Consider the following 22745-nt stretch of genomic DNA (forward strand, 5'->3'; position numbering starts at 1 on the left):
GTTAATTGTGGTTGTAGTGTGATGGTTTCGATTTTAAATTGTTGGGATTTTCAGTGGGCAAAGCAATTGAATGCCCCACTTAAGGTTGTTGATCCTTAGATTGCTGATATAATTGAGCTAAAAAAAATAGGCAATGGAAGGTAATTTATTTACATACATGTTATTGGTCATGAGACTCTTCATTTATGCAGCTACAATTGTTGCGTGCAATGTGATTGCAGAGACCATGGAATAACAAAATTATTTCTATTTTAATCGTGGTTCTGTTCAAAATTACCGCACCTAGGGAGAACATTACATAAGGATTGGAACTCACTTTTTTTCTTTGTGTTCGTTCACCTTTCGATAATTCAACAAACACAATAATATGCAGTGGTTAGCATTTTGAATTTTATTATTGGACTCCTGCTTCTAGTCCAATTAAAAAATTGTTGCCTTTCTTCCTCAAGGTACATTGATATGGCAGAAAGACTATGTCAGAAGCGTGTCCTCGAGGTATTTAGGTTGGATCCAGCTAAATGGGGAGGTAACTACACAATAACTATATTGGTATACCTTTTATTTGGCTTTGTTGATTGCACATTATTTCATCTTGTTGGTCATTGGCCTGTTGTTCTAATTGTTCTAAGCTTGCAGGTGGACATGATCTATTCTTTGTGATTACCTTTTTTTATTTTTTTCCCTTTCTTCTTCTACCACTTGAGGCACACGAGTTTTTGTTCAGAATTCAAAAGTAGTATTTAGGTTGAATTCTCTTGTAGATTTTTTGCTGATTAAATTTCAAAAATGAATGCTCATGAGCTTTTTTGATATTCAGTAGATTCTTTTAAAATATTTAGGTGTCAATTTTTGTCATATGTTATTAGCCATAAACTGCAGTGAACGTTCAGCCTCTATATAGGTCTCCTTCAAAATTTCAAGTTTATACTGCATTGCTAAAACCTCATGACAGAATCATGACACTTGATCTTCTTCATGGTGGACATCTTTCTCATGGATACCAGGTATTTTCAAGTTCCATCATCCACCATTTCCTGTAATAATGAAATATATCAAGTTCATGGGTTATTGGTAATTTCTTTTGGTAATTTCTTCAAGGATTAGATAGAAATCACTTTGTAGTTATTCATAAAAATTTAATACTTTTATTACATATCTATTTATGTATAATTCTTATTAGTTGAGACTTTGTTAGGGTTAGCCTCTGTTGTGGACCACCGGAGAACAAGACGGCAGCCACACCCACACCACTCTAAAACACTCGATGCTCTACTGGTTCCTCTGGAGATCCTTCTGTTTGACCGCATGGAACTCTGGCTCCCACTTGCACTCATGATCCTAAACCCAAAAAGCTGCACAGTGAGGAAGAAGACGAAGATCCAGGAAAAATTGGTAGAAGAAGAAGATGAAGAAGTTAGGACAGAAATCTTGGTTATAAAAGGGGATAAGGACTAAATTGGAGCTAATCAAATTTATTGCCATGTCATCTAACCGTTGTTGGGTCCAGCGTGGCAAGAACTGGCCACGTCATTGACGGCGTCAGTGCTCCGGTGATGGAAATTGGAAGAAGGACTAACGTGGTGCATTTTTTCGAATATGGGAGACTAATTTAGTGCAATTGGGATCTCGAGGACTAATTCAGTGCAACTCGTCAATCTTAGGACCAAAGTGGGGCTTAACTCGTTACCCAATTTTATTAGTTTGATATAAAAAATAATCAACTGATTTCAGACTCACACAAAAACAAATTAATCACTTCCAAAATATATTAGTTAACCACTTTCGAAAATCTATTATATATATCTAATTTTACAACTAAAATGTACCATATGTCACTTTCTTATTACAATTTGAATCAAATCTTTTCCTCCAAAATTAAGGAATTCTCTTTACTAATTTTACAACCAAAATGTGCCACATGCCACTCTCTCATTGTAGTTGAAATTAAATATTTCCCTCCAAAATTAAAGAATTCTTTTCCACTCCTTACTAATTTTACAACCAAAATGTGCTACATGTCACTCTCTCATTGCAATTGAAATCAAATATTTTCCTCCAAAATTAAAGAATTCTCTCATCCTTCCTCTATTTTTCTCTTTCCTTCAATCACTCTATCTATTTTATATATCAATATCAATATCAATATCAATATCAATGACAAATTACTAATTTCCAATCAAAATGTACAACATGACATTCTTTAATTGCATTAATATTAAAATTAAAATATTAAAATTAAAATATTAAAATTAAAATTAAAATATACCTATATTATGTATCATTTATTACTATCTAATTTAATAATCAAATGTGTCACATGACACTCTCTTATTAAAATTGAGAGAAAATATTTTTTTTAAAATTAATAAACTCCCTTCCTAAATTCTCTCATCTACTTCTCTCCATTTTTCTATTTCTCTCTACCATTTTTACTCTATATATAATTTATATTTTATATTAATAATTTGACAAATCAAAATATGTCATCCGGTATTTTTTTACAATTAAAATAAAAATTTTTCTTCTAAAATTAATAAACTCTCACTCTCACTTTCATTCTTCATCTTTATTTTTCTCTCTCTTTTCTCTTCTCTATTTTTTCTATCTTTCTGTTCTACAGAAAGTAAAATTAACAAAATAATATAATTCATATAAAATTATTATTATTATTATTATTATTATTATTATTATTATTATTATATACATATTTTTTAATTTTTTATTTAGTTTTAAATTTTCACCGCTTATCTTTTTAATTTATATTTTCATTTCTTTTCTTTCAAATATTTATTACATATAATTTGGAGAGAATACTAATGTTATAATTAAAAGTTAAAATTAAGATTCAATTATTTTAAAAAAAATTATAGATGAGTTAATTTTATAACTATCAGTATAATTTTTTATGCTAATATCTAATTATATTTTTATATACATAGAGAGAAAAAAATATTATTTTTAAATAGCAAGTATAAAAATTAATTATTTCTATTTGTGCAACAAACTTAACACCTAATAAAATGTAAAAGTATACACGTTAAATTATTTTAAATTTTAGATAACGAATGTTAAAATTAATTATTAATAAAAAATTAGACTTTTTCATATAAAAATAATAACTAGAAATTTTATTATTTGATTTTTTATCTACGAGGTAATGACTAAATTAGTACCCGAAAAATTCAAACGCTGACATTTTGGTACCTCACTATTGTTATTAACAAAATGATCTTTAAAAGATTTTAAAATTTGACAAGCGTATCCACGAGTTCACCGGAGCACATTTCCGGCAAGCACAGTGCTGACATGGTCACTGTGTTTTGATGACATGGCAAATACCCCCCAACCCTAATTCTTCTCCTTCTCCTTCTCCCTCCCCAACGCACTCCCCTCTTCCCCTTCCTAAATGCATTCTCCCCCCTCCCCAATCCTAATCCTTCCCTCCCCTTCTCTAACCCTAATTCTTCTCCTTCTCCTTCCCCCTCCCCAACGCACTCCCCCCTTCCCCTTCCTGAATGCATTCTCCCCCCTCCCAACCCTAATTCTTCCCTCCCCCTCTCTAACCCTAATTCCCCATCTCCAACGCACTTCCCCCCTTCTCAGTCTTACAGAGCCAGTGTCATCGACACCGCACTGTTGCCATCTTGTCGTCGGGTCTTCTGCATCCACCAGTGTCTCCTTCGTAGCATTGCGTTGTCTGCACGCCTTCACCGCTGTCGCCTTCACTGCTTGTATCTGCTTGCTGCTAGCCCCCAGTCGTTGCCATGCCTCCTTTGTCTGGGTTCCATCTTGACTCTATCGTGTCCTGCCCCCTCTGTGTCTGGTGTTCTTCTTCTATTCTTGCTTTGGTGGTGTCTGTATTAAGTTTTATTTTATTTTATTTTGATTATTGTATATGAATTTGCTTTTGAGTTTTATTGTGATTAATCTTTTTGAAAGATAATTTAACCTAAAAAATTGGGTCAATTCATGATTTGGGGCAACTCTGTTGATGTTGAGGTTGTTGTTGCTGTGAATGGTGGTGTTGAGGGAGGGAGAGGGAAGTGTGCGTTGGGAAAGGGGGAGTGGTGGAGAGAGAGAGAGAGTGGTGGAGGTTGTTGTTGCTGTTGATGTTAAAGTTGTTGTTGCTGTGAATGATGATGTTGAGGGAGGAAGGGAAAGTGTACGTTGGGGAGGGGCTTGTGATGTGGCGGGACTGCGATTAGGGAGAAGTGTGCGTTGGGGATGGGGGCTGCGACAGGGAAGGAGAGGGAAGGGGAGGGAGTGTGCGTTGGGAAGGGAACTTTGGGGGTAGTTTGCCAAGTCACCAAAACACGGTGGCCACATCAACACTGTGCTTGTCGGAAATGTGCTCCGGTGAACTCGTGGGTACGCTTGTCAAATTTTAAAACCTTTTAAGGACCATTTTGTCAATAACAATAGTGAGGTACCAAAATGTCAGCGTTTGAATCTTTCGGGTACTGATTTGGTCATTATCTCTTTATCTACAGATACCTTAGACTTCTTAACCAAAGACTTTTGTCAACCTATAACTTTTTTTTTTTTTTATAAAAGTAGCTTAATTTTATAAATCTTTCGTATCATGCATAATCTATACTGTCAAAATAAAGTAGACCATAATTTTAAAAAATTTATATTCCCGTAATATTATTACGAGTAAAAATATTAGTAAATACTAAACAAGAAAATAATTGAATATTACAACTCATATACTAAATCTAACTTAATATATTATAAGCAAGTTTATAACTGACATAAAACTATTTTACTCAAAAATTTAAACTAATAAAAAAATAACATAAATGATTATTTTTTAATATATTTTTTTAAATATTTTTTTCTCTTTTTAATAATTTTATGCTATTTCTTATTTTAAAATTTATTAAAGATCGGACTTTATAATTTCCAAACATAAAATTTTAATATTATATCAAAAAATTACTTTTTTTTTTAACTTGAATTGATAAAAAAAATAACATAAATAATTATATATGTAACAATAACATTCTCCCAAAATTAAATTGAAATTTATATCAATAACAAAAAGATATTTTACTATTATTAAAATATGTAATAATATGTCATCTGATGTCAAAATGATTTTATCATGTATGATGAATTATACTCATAAATGGAAAATAAATAAAATAAAAATACTATTCATTGCCAGAAAGAATAATCTGAGTAAAGAATGCCAGGGACTTTCTATAGTTTGTCGGAGTGCCTGCCCCCACATAGATTCACACAATTATTATACCCAACTGAAAAAATACATGCAATCCTTTTTTTTCTCCCCAGGAAAGAATAAAGCACAAAAAGCAGGTCCATTTTCTATTTTTTGTCCATGTACTTGTGGTTATTATTAGGAATAAATACTGAATTGATCCATAATATTTAGAGTCAAAATTAAATTTGTCTCTAATTTTATTTTGAATTTAAAATTATTCTTAACATTTTATTTGATATTAAAATTGTCATTTTCTTTATATTTTTCAAACGAAAATACTCTTATATATATATATTTTTTATTCTAACCCTTATTATCATTTACCATTACTATTGCCACTACACTTATTTTCATCAACTACCAACTAATTTTCTTTTTACATCTATCCATTTTAATTCATCAACAACAACACAACATAACATAACATTTAAATTTAAAAAATTTATCATCAACATAACATTCAAATTTAAAAATAGTATCAACATCACTCATTGCAATCTAATTCTTCAAACTCATCAACACTATAATGATTCATATTTTTTTTTTGAAAAAAAAAATTGAAACAGAGAAACAAGAGAAATGTAGTAACTCTATCAACAACAACACAATACAACAAAATATTCAGATTCAAAAAATTCATCGTTAATAACATACATTTAAATTCTAGAATAGTACAAACAACATCATTCATTGTAATCTAATTTTTAAAATTCAACAACATCATAGTGATTCATTTTTTTTTTTTGAAAGAAAGAAAAAAATTAAAACAAAGAAATAAGAGAGATACAATGAACTCAGTGAGAAAGGAGAAAAAGAAGAGAGAGTTGGCCGTGACGGTGAGAGAATCTGCCGTCATTACCACTGATTGAGTCACCAGAAAAGAGTTTGAGAAGAGAGAGAGAGGGAGAGAGAGAGGGAGAGAGAGAGAGAGAGCTCAAAACCGCAGCCACGACCACCGAAACTGCTGGCGTCACTGCTCTTGGAAATTGCCACATGAAAAGGGAGGAAAAGATCTGGAACCATCACCATTGTTGCTTCTACTCCCTCTCTTTGTTTGCTGCGTCAGAGATGTTGGGGTGGAGGTCAAAGACGTAAAGCGATGCGGCCACCGTCGAAGAAACTCCATTGATTAGAGAAGAAGAAAGTGTGTGAACGAGAATGAGAAGAAAGGTATGACAGTGGAGATGAACAATAAAAGATTAGGTCAAGGGTAAAATGGTCAAAAAGACGATTTTAATACCAAATAATAAAATAAGGTTAGGAACAAATTTAATTTTGACCCTAAATGTTATGAATCAAAATAGTACTTATTCCTTATTATTACTAGAGTGAATTTATAGATATTAATATATTTATTAATTTTTTAAAATAAATTGTGTATATAGATTAAGAATAATGTATTTATAAATATTAATTAATAATATGAAATTAGTTAATTAAAATAATAAATTTTTTAATATCAATAATTTTAACCTATTAACAAATCTTCTTTATATATAAGTATAAATAAGTTTTAATATTCTCAAATTTTTTCTTCTTTCTATTATCCTTTTATTATTTTTCTTTCTTGTCACACCACTTAACAGTTAACACTAACAATGCTATGGCATTATAACAGTATATTAATTAAGACTGTATTTAATAATTATAGTAGAAAAACATAAATAAAAAAGGAGGCCTGCTATACATATAAATCTTTTTGGCTTACAAGTTTTATAAGTTGGCACAAATTTAACAAAAAACACGCATTACACTTCCACATTCAAGAGTAAATAAACATACGTTATTTAACCGCTTCCTGTTTTTAAAGCGCGCTACTCACCATGCATTATAAACGACTCTTCTTCTTCTTCCTCCATGAAAACGAGTTTCTTACCAAATTTGAAGATAATGGAACTTCAGAAATACACCCAAACGATTACAGAAATACACGCAAACGATTACAGAAATACACCCAAAGGATTATAGAAATACACCCAAACGGTTACAAGAATTCACCCAAACGATTATAGAAATACACCTAAATGATTACAGAAATACACCCAAAGGATTATAAAAACTACACCCAAATGATTTAAGAAATACACCCAAAATTCGTTGAAGTACACCTTATGCATAATTCAAAACTCTTTCTCTTTCTCCTCCTCCTCATCTTCTGCTGATTCTTCTTCTTCAAAAACGATTTCAGAGTTTGATGTCAAAAAACAATAGAAATCGAGAATAACGAAGAAAGAAAACAAAGAGAAAAGCACGTAAATAAAGAAGGAGAAAGAGAAGGTAAGAAACGAAAGAAAAGAAGAAGAAGAAGAAGAAGAGGAAGAAGAACGTGCAACAACAAGAAGAAGAAGGTGCAGTGAAAACGTGCAGTAACGGTTGAAGAAGGAGAAAGAGAAGGCAAGAAACGAAAGAAAAGAAGAAGAAGAAGAGGAAGAGGAAGAAGAACGTGCAGCAAGAAGAAGAAGGTGCAGTGAAAATGTGCAATAATGGTTGAAGAAGGAGAAAGAGAAGGTAAGAAACAAAAGAAAAGAAGAAGAAGAAGAAGAAAAAGAGGAAGAAAAACGTGCGCAAGAAGAAGAAGAAGAAGAAGAGACACTTGTAAAGACTTGTATAAATTGTATGCGAAGAATTTCTCATAAAAAAGAGACAAAAAATAAAATATTTTATGCTTCTATTTTTATTTTTGTAAAGGAATAGAAAACACAAAATTTTGCATTTCAGAAGTCACAATCTTGCAACACGAAAATTAATGCGTTCTGAAAAGGATAAAAAATGTAGTATTTTTTAATAATTAACTTAGTATTAAAGATTAAAAAAATAAAAATATTCTAAATCTTAAATTTTAAATTTAAATTATTAATATAAAATATAAAAAATAAAAAAAATTATTTAATTAGTAAAGAATATAATATTTTTTATTTAATAAGAGGAGGATTTAAGAATATGCAGATCCAGGCTCCAACCTTAATTACATTTTTAGTTTTTACTCTCATTTATTTATTTATGTCTTGTTTTAACTAAAAAAACGTACTATAAGAAACAGAAAAACACACACAACTCAAAGAGAACCTTCTCTTCATCAACTTAACCCTTCTCATTTTCTTCTCACTACTATCGAATTCTGATTCTTCAAGTTTATAGCTTCTGTTCCTCTCCTTTCTTGTTCCCTTCCCTTATTTCCATTTTTGTGAAACAAGAACTGAGAGTGCAAAAAACTAACTGCAGTGTAATACAGAGTGTAACAATTAATCTGAAAAAAAAAAGGTTTGATGTCTGTGCCATTAGAGCAAGACTATGTAGTAGGCTTACCTGAGCTTCCTTCAATGGAAACCACTGAAAAAACCCCTCAAAAAACAACAAAAACCAGTGGTAGCTTCTTGAACCTTAAGGCCACTGAACTTAGACTTGGCTTGCCAGGTTCAGAGTCACCAGAAAAAGATGAAGATGGTGGTGTGTGTTCTGGGAAGTGGAATCTCTCTGGAAATGGTGGATCAGAAATGGGTATTGGTAAAGATGGTAACTTGTTCACTCCTCCAAGAGAAAGAGAACAAGCATCTGTTATGAAAGAGTCAACAAAGCCACTCAGTCAGAACCACAAGCCTCATATATCTTCTGCTACTGCTGCAAAGTATGCTACTATCTTTATCCGTTTAATATTTTTTTTTTCTTTTTCTCCCCATGCCTTTGTTGCTTGTAAGCAAAAAGTGATTATGGTTTTTGATTTTTTGCATGTGCATATTCTTATTACTGTTCTGTAACTTTTTTTGAATGGTTGGATGGATAGAAAAAGCTTATGTTAGTGAGTAATTTTTAAGATGACTAGATGAGGTAATTCAGAGAAAGGGAAAAGTAATTTTTTGAGATAAAAATAAAAATAAACCTAAAAAATTAATAGGAAAGAGAATCTTACTTGTTTTATCAAATCATGTTTGCTCCTATAGTGAGTGACTCAATGACCTCTTTGTTAACTCTATTCTATGTAACTTGATTTTTCAGGATTATTCCATTCATCTCATCATCATCATCATCATCTTAATCATTCTTCTTTGGTTGCTCCTTAAAATTTACTTTTATATATGATTTGGAACTGATCTCCAATTTCTATGGTGAATTTTTGTTTGACTAATAAATACACAAATTGATCCCGAGAATTTTAGATCAAAGACTTTGTTCTGAGATGGACTAATTTGTAGTTTTTAGAACCTAAGGGATTAATTTGTCTCATAGTAATAATTGTCGAAGATTTCCAAAGCAATAAAATTTGTTGAGAACAAAGTGTTTTGATTTAAAATCTATTAAAAACCAATTTGAATATTTACTCTTTTTCATTTTTACCCCACTGTATATCATTTAAGTTTGTTTGTTTTTGAAGTTATAAACACTAAGCAGTGATTCCTAAGGCTGCATTATAAGTTTTAAAAACAGAATAAGACAGGACATATAATTTTGAATAAATTATAAAAATTTAATTTATTTTTTTATAAATTTAAAATAAAAAATATAATTATAAAAATTGAATAAAAATAATAATAAAATAAAAAATAAAAAATATTTTTTGTTAATATTTTTGTCTTTTTTTTTTGTCAGAAAAATACAAAATATATTAATTAAATTTCTCTAAATATAATGTTTTTTTCATGTTTTATCTGTCAAATATAATTGTCTCTGTCTTAGTGTCCTATGTTGGAAGGCTACGTTTGTTTTTGAGAATAGGATAAGACAAGACATTGAGAACAACACACAAATGACAAAAATATAAAATTTTGTATTTTTGTATTCTGTTTAGTGATAAACTAAAACAAATAATGAAAATTCAATTTATTTTTATTTTTTTACTTAAATAATTTGAGAAAAAAATATAATAATAAAAATATATAATTATAAACTATTAACAAAGATAATAAAAAAATAAAAAATAAATTATCTCTATTTATGTCTAATCTGTCAAACACAATTTTGTGTTTTTATGTCTCTCTGTCCCATTCGTGAAAACAAACGGAGCCTAAACAAATGCAGCCTAACATAGTGACAGAATGCTTTTGAGCAATTTAATGTTGTTGTGTGTATACAGAGAACAGGTAGTGGGATGGCCACCAATCCGTTCATTCAGGAAGAACTCAATGGCAACTTCTCTGATGAATGGTGAAGTTGATGCATCAGAAGCCAACTCTGGTAATTGCCTTTATGTCAAAGTCAGCATGGATGGTGCTCCATTCCTGAGGAAAGTTGATCTCAAAAACTTTGATTCTTATAGGGATCTCTCTTCAGCCCTCAACAACATGTTTACTTGCTTTACAATCAGTGAGTTTGGTTTCTCTTTTTTTAACTTGCAAATTTCAGTTGTCTTCTTTTTGTTTCTTTTGGTTTCATTAGGCTAAAAGAATATTCTTCTGTGATGCCAAATTTATTCTCTTCATTTTATTTGATTTGATTTTGTGGAGAGAAACATAATAAGGATTTCAGCATGAGGGGATGTATCCAGTGGTGACATGACAATAGTGGTTTTATATAAATGAAAATTTACATGCAATTTGTCTTTTATAAAAAATTAATAATTAAAAATATTATAATTTAATCAACCATATTAAATTATCTAACAATTTCACTTATCAATTTTGAATAAAAACAATTACGTGTAAGTTTTTGTCTTTGTACAACCCTAAAAAGCGTAAATATGGATTGTATAGCTATAAATGAATGGTCGAGATTAAAAGTTGTTATATTATTAAGTAATAACTTAAAAGAATCACGCGACTTTATCTTTTAATCTTGGATTATTTTACGTGTGAAATCAGCCACTAAAATCAGCCACCAATATAAAATACATATTGGAATATAAATACACATTGAAAATAAATTAAATCACACATGTATTTATACACAAATATATTGATGGCTGATTTTAGTAGCTAATTTTGATGTACGAATAGCATTTTTATTTAATCTTTACCATTCATGTACAATCCAGTTGTTTAAATTTACTTATTTCACTCCCATAAAACCATTTCTCTCATTGGATCAAAGTTTAGGTATTCGACTTCTCTAAACTGTACAAGTTGATATAGTGAGAAAGTGAAGGATTCTTAGTCTTTGAATATTCATCATGTTACATATTTGCTAAGATTATTATATCATCCACAAGTGTAGGTCAATGTGGTTCTCATGGAGTTTCTAGTAGAGACAAGTTGAGTGAAAGTAAGTTGATGGATCTGCTTCATGGTTCAGAATATGTTCTCACCTATGAAGACAAGGATGGTGATTGGATGCTAGTTGGTGATGTTCCATGGGAGTAAGCTCATATAATTTTCTTTTATTGTTTTTTAATTTGATTATTAACAAGCATAGTGCTGCTAGTTATTGTTAATTTATATATAGTCAAAAGTTTTCAAAGAAGGGGATTATTTTCAATTTTGAAATTATGTAATTGTTGTTGTTTTAGGATGTTCACTAAATATTGCAAGAGACTGAGGATAATGAAGAGTTCGGAAGCTATTGGACTAGGTATGTAGGACTTGTAATATTATTATGGTTTAATTATTTTTTTTTATTTCTGTAATTTTACCTGACTTGCAATTAAGTTTTTATATATATTTTTTAATTGAGTCTTTATATTATTTTTAATTTTGTAATTAGATCTTTTTTAATATAACAGATGTTAGAGTTAATTAAATATTTCTTTACAAATTGAAAGTATCCATAATTAAGAACTTAATTAGATCTTTGTTCACATATTTTTTTTGAAAAAATATTTCATTAATTTTAGAAATAATTCTACTTCTCTAGATGTTAAAATGATATACTCCTTCTCTCTATTTATAAAATATACACTCTCTTCTCTTATAACTTTTAAAAAATCTCATCTTTAATTTATTTTAAATTTTTTGTGTTGACTAACGTAAATTTTACTCATTTTTCAAAAAAAATATATTTTATAAAAATATCCTTTAACAAAATTTTATTTTTTTTATTAAATTTTGTTTACCAAAATACTTTTTAATAAATTATTTTTTACTAATTAAATTATATTTTTACTAAAATCTTTTTTTAATTAATAATTAAATTATTTTTTTCTAACATAAATTAATTTTTTATTAATCAAATTATTTTTTCTAAAAATACAAGTGAGTCATCCTTATTTTTGAAGGTTGTCCTTGGAGGACCATGCTACTCCAGTACTCCTTCTCTATATGACTTTCTTTTTAGATTTTTCTAAATTTTTTTTAAAAATATTTTGATAAAAATACAATTTAATCAATAGAAAAATAATCGTTAAAAGGTATTTCAACAGACAATTTAATAAAAGAAATAAATTTTTGTTAAAGAATATTTTTGTAAAAAATAATTTTTTTTTTAAAAAATGGATAAAATTAACGTTAGTTAACACAAAAGATTTAAAATGAATTAAAGATGAAATTTTTTAAAAATAATAAGGAATGGGAGTGTATATATATTTTATAAATAGAAAAGAAGGAAGTATTATTTTAGCATCTCTCATCAGAGAAGAGAAATATAATTTTCTATTAATTTTAACGTTTTTGGCATAAAATGACTTAATTATAAATTTAAAAAATAACATAAAGACTCAATGTAAAAAAATATATAAAAATTTAATTATAAATTTAATAAAATTATAAGAATTAAAGAATAAATAAAATTATTATTATTTCTCATTTCTTTGAACAATTTGTTGAACTCCATTGCCTATTCTATGATTCCGGCTTATAATTTGGATATCTAGCATCTTTTTTATGCTTATGAATAAGTTATTGTACTCATCTTTGTTGATATGCTTTTCTAAATCTAATTCATGCAGCACCAAGAGCCATGGAAAAGTGCAAAGGTCGCAACTAGCTAGCACAATATATATAAAATATAGCACAAGCTCACCTATGGAATTCTCTTCCTTTCTTATATTATGGACATGCAAGTTTTCTGAGAGTTTTATATTAGTAGCAACTTGTGTTATTTATTGTAGACATTTTATTTATAATATTTATTTCCTTAAGTTTGTTGCCTACCCTCTCTTTCTAATGTATATGAGCATTTTTATTTTTACAAGAAAAAAAATCAAACGAAAAACATTATATATAATATTTTTGTGTACATTTAATTTAATTTTTTTTATCAAAAGTGTTGATAAAAGGTCAGAGAAAATTAAAATGTATTTTGTATCATAAAAATATCGTATATGCTTAGTAGATTAAAGTGTAATGAAAATATAATTTTTCAAAAAGGAAAACAAAGTTAAACAAATACTATAAGGCCGAAACACTGATTGGTTTAAAAAAAATCAGTTCATTTTTATATAAATAGTTGGATAATATTAGAGAGGAATAATGCTAGAAAATTATTAAAATTTATTTTTTTTTGTTATCAATTAAGTATCAATATTTAAAAGTATGGAATAATATAAATTATATTGTTAGATTTTTAAATTAAAGAAATTAGATTATATTACAAAAAATTAAATTAAAAGGTTATTTTAATTAAAAAATATCAATAAATTTTATTTTTTATATTCTTTTAAATATGTTACTCTTAAAATAATATTAAATATATTTTTTTAAAATAATAAATTAAAATAATACAACATATATGATAATCATTAGTTGAAATAAAACATAAAAAGAATATTTATTTATTTTTTTATTTTTGCGGATACGCGGATATGCGGATCGGATCCATATCTGTAATTTTCGGATCGGATTCGAATAAATACCGCAGATGTGCGGATCGAATCCGATTCATGAACACCCCTACTTTAAGGCTTATTCAAGGTACATCAGCCATTGTTCGTAAACTAAATAAGAGCCTTTATGGCCTCAAACAAGCACACACGAGAGTGATTTTTGAAACTTAGTCATACTCTACAAAAATTTAGTTTTTACTCTACAAAATCAGATACTTACCTTTTTGTTAGAAATGATGACAATATGTTATGAATTTACTTTGTTATGTTGGTGATATTATACTTACAGGTAGTGATTCTCATGCTATATCTAACATGATACAAAAAGTGCATAATATTTTCTCTTCTAAAGATCTTGGGTATTTAAGTTATTTCTTAGATATTAAAATCTTACACTCAAGCAGGACAACTACATTTATCTCAAACAAGATACATTATCAATTTATTATCCAAAGTTGGCATGCAAGGAGCTGCTCTCATGCCCACTCCAACGGTCTCCTCCCTTCAACTACTGTCATCAGGATTTCAAGATTTCGAAGATCCAACTTTATACCAATCTGTAGTGAGAGCTCTATAGTGTGTCACCATCACTAGGCCTGAGCTTTTCTTTACTATTTGCAAAGTAAGCTAGTACATGCACAAGCCACTGGTATCTCATTGGAAGATTGTTAAACGAATTTTACACTACTTGCAAGGGACAAAGACTCATGAGTTAATTTTTCATATATGCAATGACTATATAATATATGGGTTTTCAGATTCTGATTGGGCAGCTGACCTCGAAGAATGGAAATCAATTTTTGAGTATTATATATATTTGGAAACTAACTTAATTACCTGGTCGTGCAAGAAACAAAACACAATCTCCAGATCTTCCACTGAAGGGGACATTTGTTGGCTCACAAATATGTTGATAGAACTTTAAAAAAAGTTCCAGACCCCCTACAATTCTGTGTGATAACATGAGTACAATTCTTTTAGCTTATAATTCAGTGTTACATGATAAGACAAAATATTTTTAGCTAGATATTCAAGTCATTTGATATAAGCTTACCAAAAAGTTATTGTATGTGGTCCACATTCCGATAAATGAGCAAATTGCAGATATTTTGACCAAACTCCTCACTACTGTCACCTTCAAGCGGTTGAAGAGCAAACTCAGAGTGGTTCCAAAACCAATCTTGAGTTTGAAAGCGGTAAGTAGAGTGGATTGAGATATGTTCGGCTGGGTTGTTATGAATGATGAGTCCTCTATTCTCTCATTCTTAGGGCTATATAAGACTCAGCCTATTTATAATTCATATACACAATTTTATAATCTCAAATTCTCTTTTTGTTATGATTAGGATGAATGATGTGGATGACCACTTTTCATGAGACTTAGTTTACCAAGGGTGATTGCATTTAATTATGTTTGAAAAGTAAAGCTTCTTTGTACTTATAAATAGCAAGGTAATATGAAGCATATGGAACACACAAAAGCAATAAAACACCCTTCTCTCTCTCTTTCTCTAATTATATTTCTTTATTTGTTACCTCTTCCTGATTTATTTATTTAGTTATTTTATAACACGTTATCAGCACGAAGCTCTAACGATATTTTAGGAAGACTTCAGGTAACAAATTTTTATTATGTCGAAACTCTTTCATCTTGAATATAATGCTTTTGATATATCTGGAAACAATTATTTATCATGGATACTATATGCTAAAATCCATCTTGATTCAATGGATCTTGGAGATACCATTAAGGCTGAAAATAATACTCCCAGAAGGATATAGCCAAAGCCATGATTTTTCTTCATCGTCATCTTGACGTATGATTGAAAAATGAATATCCCACATTAAAAGATCCTGTAGATCTGTGGAAAGACCTTGAAGAAAGGTACAATCATCAAAAGACGGTGATACCTCCTCAAGCCTGATATGTTAGAGAAAACTTTCTCGACCTTCCATGCCTCGAATGTGCTCCTGCAGTAGCAATCGAGAAAAAGGATTTAAAAATATTCTGAGCTAATTTCTTGTTTTCTTGTTGCTGAACGCAACAATGAGTTGCTCTTAAGAAATCATGAAGCGCGCCCAGGTGGCGTCGCCCCATTTCCTGAAGCAAATACGGCAACTTATAACCCCAGAAGAGGTAAATGGCAAGATTTTGATAACAAGAAAAATTATGGAAGGAAAAAAATTATGTTCATAAGAAAGGATCTCACCAGAAGTGGGATAAAGAAAGAAACAATGGGCAAAGTAAATCAATTGAGGATAAATACTTCCGTTGTGGTGGAAAGGGCCATTGGTCACGTACCTGTCGTACCCCAAGGCACCTAGTTGATCTTTATCAAGCATCCTTGAAAAAGGATGACAAAGGAAAGGAAACAAATTTTGTTTCAAATGATGAGAATTCCACCACTCATTATGATGTATCTAATTTCTTTAAGGATTCTGAAGGAAATATTGGTTATTTGATCAATGATGAAATAGTTTGATATGTGTATGTGTTTGTTAAGTATTCATGTGAATAATTTTACTGTGCATGTACTTCTACTCATTTTATTATTATTATCATTTGTCTTTGAAGAAAAATGGCAAGGACATATTCTGAAGATATTTGCCTTGCGGATAGTGCAAGTTCGCACACTATTCTTAAAAGTGATATATTTTATCTATCTTGTGCCAAAAGAAGACTATGTTAATACTATTATTGGCTCAGGCAATGTGATAGAAGGCTCCGGAAGAGCTATAATTTTGTTTCCTGGAGGAACAAAATTTATAATAAATAATGCACTATTATCTATCAAGTCTATGAGAAATTTGTTGAGTTTCAAAAATATTCGCCGAAATGGATATCATATTGAAACAATAAATGAGAAAAATCATGAGTATTTATATATCACAACTCATGATTCAAATAAGAAAGTTATATTAGAAAAATTACCCTCACTTTCGTCTGGGTTGTATTATACCAAAATTAGTGCAATTGAATCACATGCCATTGTAAACCAGAAGTTTACTAACCCAAATGAATTCATAACTTGGCATGATAGATTGGGTCATCCGGGAACAACCATGATGTGGAGAATTATTGAAAACTCCCATGGACATTTACTAAAGAACCAGAAGATTCTTAAAACTAGTGAATTTTGTTGTGCTGCATGTTCTCAGGGAGAAAGTTAATTTTAAGGCCATCACCAGTAAAGATTGAATTTGAGTCCCCTGAATTCCTAGAAAGGATTCAAGGTGATATATGTGGACCTATTCATCCATCGTGTGGGTCTTTTAGATATTTTATGGTCCTAATAGACACATCTTCGAGATGGTCACATGTGTGCTTATTGTCTTCTCGCAACCTGGCGTTTGTGAGATTACTGGCTCAAATGATTCGATTAAAAGCACAATTTCCAGAAAATCCAATCAAAGCAATTCGTCTTGATAATGCTGGTGAATTTACTTCCCAAGCTTTTGATGTTTATTGTATGGTTAATGGAATAAGTGTCGAACATCCAGTAGCTTATGTTCACACACAAAATGGATTAGTAGAATCACTTATTAAACGCCTCCAATTAATTGCTAGACTCTTACTTATGAGAAAAAATCTCCCAACCTCGGTTTGGGGGCATGCTATTTTACATGCCGCAACACTTATTCGTTTGAGGCCAACGAGTTACCATCAGTTCTCTCCTATGCAATTAGCTTTTGGCCAGCAGTCAAATGTTTCCCATTTAAGAATATTCAGATGTGCGATATATGTTCCCATTGCACCACCTAATCGCATCAAAATGGGACCCCAAAGAAAATTGGGGATATATGTTGGATATGATTCTCCCTGTATAGTGAGGTATCTTGAGATACAAACTGGAGATGTATTTAAAACCCAGTTTGCGGATTGTCATTTTGATGAATCAAAATTTCCAACATTAGGGGGAGAGAATAAGCTTCCTTAAAAGGAATTAAATTGGAATGCATCATCATTGATGCATTTAGATCCTCGATCAGGGCAATGTGAACTAGAAGTTCAAAAGATTATACATTTGCAAAGAATAGCAAATGAATTGCCTAATGCATTTTCCGATACAAAGAGGATAACCAAATCTTATATACCAGCGGAAAATGCTCCAATTCGAATTGATGTCCCAGTAGGACAAGTAGCCACTGAAGCAAATTCAGGCCAGAAGCGTGGCAGGCCTGTCGGTTCCAAAGACAAAAATCCTCAAAAAAGAAAAGAGAAAAATACAATTTCTGTTGAAAAAGACATAGTAGAGACACCTGCAGTTGTCCAAAATTCTGATATAGTGTTAACGCTAGAAGACGTTCAGGTACCTGAAAATTGTGAAAATGACGAGATCTCGATAAATTATATCTTTACAGGAGAGAAATGGGAACGAAATAAGACAATTGTCAATGAAATATTTGCATATAATGTGGCATTAAATATCATGCATGAAAGTAAGGATCTTGAGCCAAGATCAGTCGAAAAATCTCAACAAAGGAATGATTGGCCAAAATGGGAAGAAGCCATGAAGACTGAATTAGACTCACTTGTAAAACGTGAAGTCTTTGGACCTGTAGTCCGTACACCAGAAGATGTAAAACCTGTTGGATACCGATGGGTATTTGTGAGAAAACGAAATGAGAAAAATGAAGTCGTGCGCTACAAAGCCCGACTTGTGGCACAAGGTTTTTCACAAAGGCCTGGTATAGATTATGAAGAAACATATTCCCCTGTAGTGGATGCGATAACATTGCGTTATTTGGTCAGTTTATCTGCATATCATAAACTGCATATGCATTTAATGGATGTGGTAACAGCCTATTTATACGGCTCATTAGATCGAGATATCTATATGAAAGTTCTTGAAGGACTAAAGATATCTAAACCATCCAATGAATATTCACAAGGGTTATACTCAGTCAAATTGCAAAGATCTTTATACGTTCTAAAACAATCTGGACGAATGTGGTATAATCGTCTTACTGAGTATCTGGCCAAAAACGAATTCAAGAATGATGATATCTGCCCATATATTTTCATAAAGAAATCTGCATCTGGGTTCATTATAATTGATGTGTACGTTGATGATTTAAATATCATTGGAACTCCTGAAGAGATTCCAACAGTTATAAAAACTCTAAAAGAAGAGTTTGAGATGAAAGATTTTGGAAAAACTAAATTTTGTCTCGGCCTACAAATCGAGCATACAAAAAGTGGGATCTTTATTCATCAAACAACATACATAGAGAAGATCTTGAAGAGATTTTATATGGATAAGTCACATCCATTAAGTACTCCAATAATCATAAGATCTTTGGATGTGAAAAAGGATCAATTTCGTCCTAAAAAAGAAAATGAAGATATCCTTGGTCCTGAAGTACAATATCTTAGTGCCATTGGAGCGCTAATGTATCTTGCTAATAATACGCGACCCGATATATTATTTGTTGTGAATTTACTAGCAAGATATAGTTCCTCTCCAACCAGAAGACATTGGAGTGGAATCAAACAAATCTTTCGATATCTTCATGGAACAGTTGATATGGGATTGTTTTATCCATATGGATCCAAGTCACAACTAGTTGGCTATGCAGATGCCGGATACTTGTCTGATCCACACAAAGGGAGATCTCAAACAAGATACTTGTTCACATATGGTGGTACAGCTATATCATGGAGGTCCACGAAACAGACGATTGCTGCAACATCCTCTAATCATTTCGAAATACTAGCGATTCATGACGCTAGTCGCGAATATTTTTAGCTCAGGAGTTTGATCCAATATATTCTGTTATCATGTGGACTGATTGATCAAAAGATAGCTCTGGTGCACGAAATTACAATCACACTTTTGTAACTCCGCACAACTAACCAGCAAGTGCACTGGGTCGATCCCACGGAGATTGTCCGCTTGAAGCAAGCTATGGTTATCTTGTAACTCTTAGTTAGGATATCAATAATTCTCAGATTTAATTATAAAAAGTAAAAGAACATGAAATAAATACTTGTTATGCAGTAATGAAGAACAGGTTGGGACTTTAGAGATGCTTTGTCTTCTGAATCTCTGCTTTCCTACTATCTTCTTCTTCATGCACGCAAGGCTCCTTCCATGGCAAGCTTTAAGTTGGGCATCACTGTTGTCAATGGCTACTTCCCATCCTCTCAGTGAAAATGTTCCAAATGCGCTGTCACTGCACGGCTAATCATCTGTCGGTTCTCGATCATGTCGGAATAGGATCCATTGATCCTTTTGTGTCTGTCACTACGCCCAACACTCGTGAGTTTGAAGCTCGTCACAGTAATCCCTTTCTAGATCCTACTCAGAATACCACAGACAAGGTTTAGACGTTCTGGATCTCAGGGATGGCCGCCAATAATTCTAGCTTATACCACGAAGGTTCCAATCTTAGATTAGAAACCCAAGAGATACACATTCAAGCTTGATTGCATGTAGAACAGAGGTGGTTGTCAGGCACGCGTTCATAGGTGAGAATGATGATGATTGTCACGGATCATCACATTCATCAGGTTGAAGTGCAAATGAATATCTTAGAATAGAAGCAAGCGTGATAGAATGGAAAACAGTAGTAATTGCATTAATTCATGAAGAACAGCAGAGCTCCTCACCCCCAACAATGGGGTTTAGAGACTCATGCCGTAGAAGATACAATATGAAATGTGTAAAGTGTCACGAGGTGCAAGATGAATCACTAAAAGTAGTTTTTATAGTAAACTAGTGACCTAGGGTTACAGAAAATGAGTAAGCTAGGGTGTTTAGTGTAAAAATCCACTTCTGGGGCCCACTTGGTGTGTGCTTGGGCTGAGCATTGAAGATTTCTTGTGTAGAAACCTTTCTTGGAGTTAAACGCCAGCTTTTGTGCCATTTTGGGCGTTTAACTCTAGCTTTTGTGCCAGTTCCGGCGTTAAACGCCAGAATTCTTGAGCTGACTTGGAACGCCTGTTTGGGCCATCAAATCTCAAGCAAAGTATAGACTATTATATATTGCTGGAAAGCCTAGGATGTCTACCTTCCAACGCAATTGAGAGCGCGCCAATTGGGCTTCTGTAACTCCATAAAATCCACTTCGAGTGCAGGAAGGTCAGAATCCAACAACATCTGCAGTCCTTTTTCAGCCTCTGAATCAGATTTTTGCTCAGGTCCCTCAATTTTAGCAAGAAAATACCTGAAATCACAGAAAAACACACAAACTCATAGTAAAGTCCAGAAAAGTGAATTTTAAATAAAAAATAAAAAATATAATAAAAACTAATTAAAATATACTAAAAACATACTAAAAACATTGCCAAAAAGCGTATAAATTATCCGCTCATCACAACACCAAACTTAAATTGTTGCTTGTCCCCAAGCAATTGAAAATCATATAGGATAAAAAGAATAGAATATACAATGAATTCCAAAAACATCTATTAAGATCAGTATTAATTAGATGAGCGGGGCTTTTAGCTTTTTGCTTCTGAACAGTTTTGGCATCCCCCTTTATTCTTTGAAGTTCAGAATAATTGGCTTCTATAGGAACTCAGAATCCAGATAGTGTTATTGATTCTCCTAGTTAAGTATGTTGATTCTTGAACACAGCTACTTTATGAGTCTTGGCCGTGACCCAAAGCATTTTATTTTCCAGTAATACCACCGGATACATAAATGCCACAGACACATAACTGGGTGAACCTTTTCAGATTGTGACTCAGCTTTGCTATAGTCCCCAATTAGAGGTATCCAGAGCTCTTAAGCACACTCTTTTTGATTTGGACCACGACTTTAACCGCTCAGTCTCAAGTTTTCACTTGACACCTTCACGCCACAAGCACATGGTTAGGGATAGCTTGGTTTAGCCGCTTAGGCCAGGAATTTATTCCTGTGGGCCCTCCTATCCACTGATGCTCAAAGCCTTGGATCCTTCTTATTTCACCCTTGCCTTTTGGTTTTAAGGGCTATTGGCTTTTTCTGCTTGCTTTTCTCTCTCTCTCTTTTTTTTTGCAAGCTTCACACTGCTTTTTCTTGCTTCAAGAATCAATTTTATGATTTTTCAGATCATCTAATAACATTTCTCCTTTTCCCTCATTCTTTCAAGAGCAAAAAATTTTAACATTCATAAACAACAAATTAAAAAATATGCACTGTTCAAGCATTCATTCAGAAAAACAATAGTATTGCCACCACATCAAAATAATTAAATTGTTTTAAAATTTGAAATTCATGTACTTCTTTTTCTTTTTCAATTAAAAACACTTTTTATTTAAGAAAGGTGATGGATTCATAGGACATTCATAGCTTTAAGACATAAACTTTAAATTTTATTGATTATGGAATAAAAATAAGACTCAAAAATAAATATAAGAGCAGACCCATAATAATAGAAGACAGAAAATTAAAAGCAGAAAAATAAAATGACTCTTAAAATAGACTCTTAATAATAAAGGTTATCATAGAGTTAGGACTCAACAACCTTGATTTTGAGAAGTGGATGCTCCCTCAATCTGTGGGATACTTGGTCCTTCAAGGGAGAGCTTCTGGCGCTTCAGCTCCTGTAGCTCACGCCCCTGCTTCTCCTGTTCCTTCAGCAGTTTGCAGAGCATGCAGTTTTGATTCTGCTGTTCTTCCTTGAGTTGTTCCATGGCTTCTTGCAGCTTGATAACAGATGCTTCTAGGCGGGTCCAGTTATTCTCTGCTTATCTGTTAGCCACAGATTTGAGTAGAATTCCTGAACCATTTTTCTTCCAACCTTTGTCTCAGGATTGGCTAGAATTTTTCATCCTCCGTTTCGAATTTGCTCTTGGATCTCCGGATATTCATCTTCTTTCAAATTGAATTTAACCTCCAGGAT

The 22745-nt window shown here is 31.5% G+C and overlaps 1 protein-coding gene across 1 annotated transcript; it reads left to right on the top strand.

The window, feature by feature from the left end:
* The first annotated feature begins 8251 nt into the window (after positions 1-8251).
* LOC112751233 (auxin-responsive protein IAA27) lies at positions 8252-13229 on the top strand. The gene is made up of 5 exons (XM_025800300.3): positions 8252-8852; positions 10296-10525; positions 11372-11513; positions 11664-11725; positions 13038-13229. The coding sequence occupies exons 1-5, from the start codon at positions 8494-8496 to the stop codon at positions 13073-13075; spliced, it is 831 nt and encodes a 276-aa protein (XP_025656085.1). The 5' UTR covers positions 8252-8493; the 3' UTR covers positions 13076-13229.
* The last annotated feature ends 9516 nt before the right edge of the window (positions 13230-22745 follow it).

Source organism: Arachis hypogaea, chromosome 15, assembly GCF_003086295.3.
Source record: "Arachis hypogaea cultivar Tifrunner chromosome 15, arahy.Tifrunner.gnm2.J5K5, whole genome shotgun sequence".
In the NCBI taxonomy this organism is placed as follows: domain Eukaryota; kingdom Viridiplantae; phylum Streptophyta; class Magnoliopsida; order Fabales; family Fabaceae; genus Arachis; species Arachis hypogaea.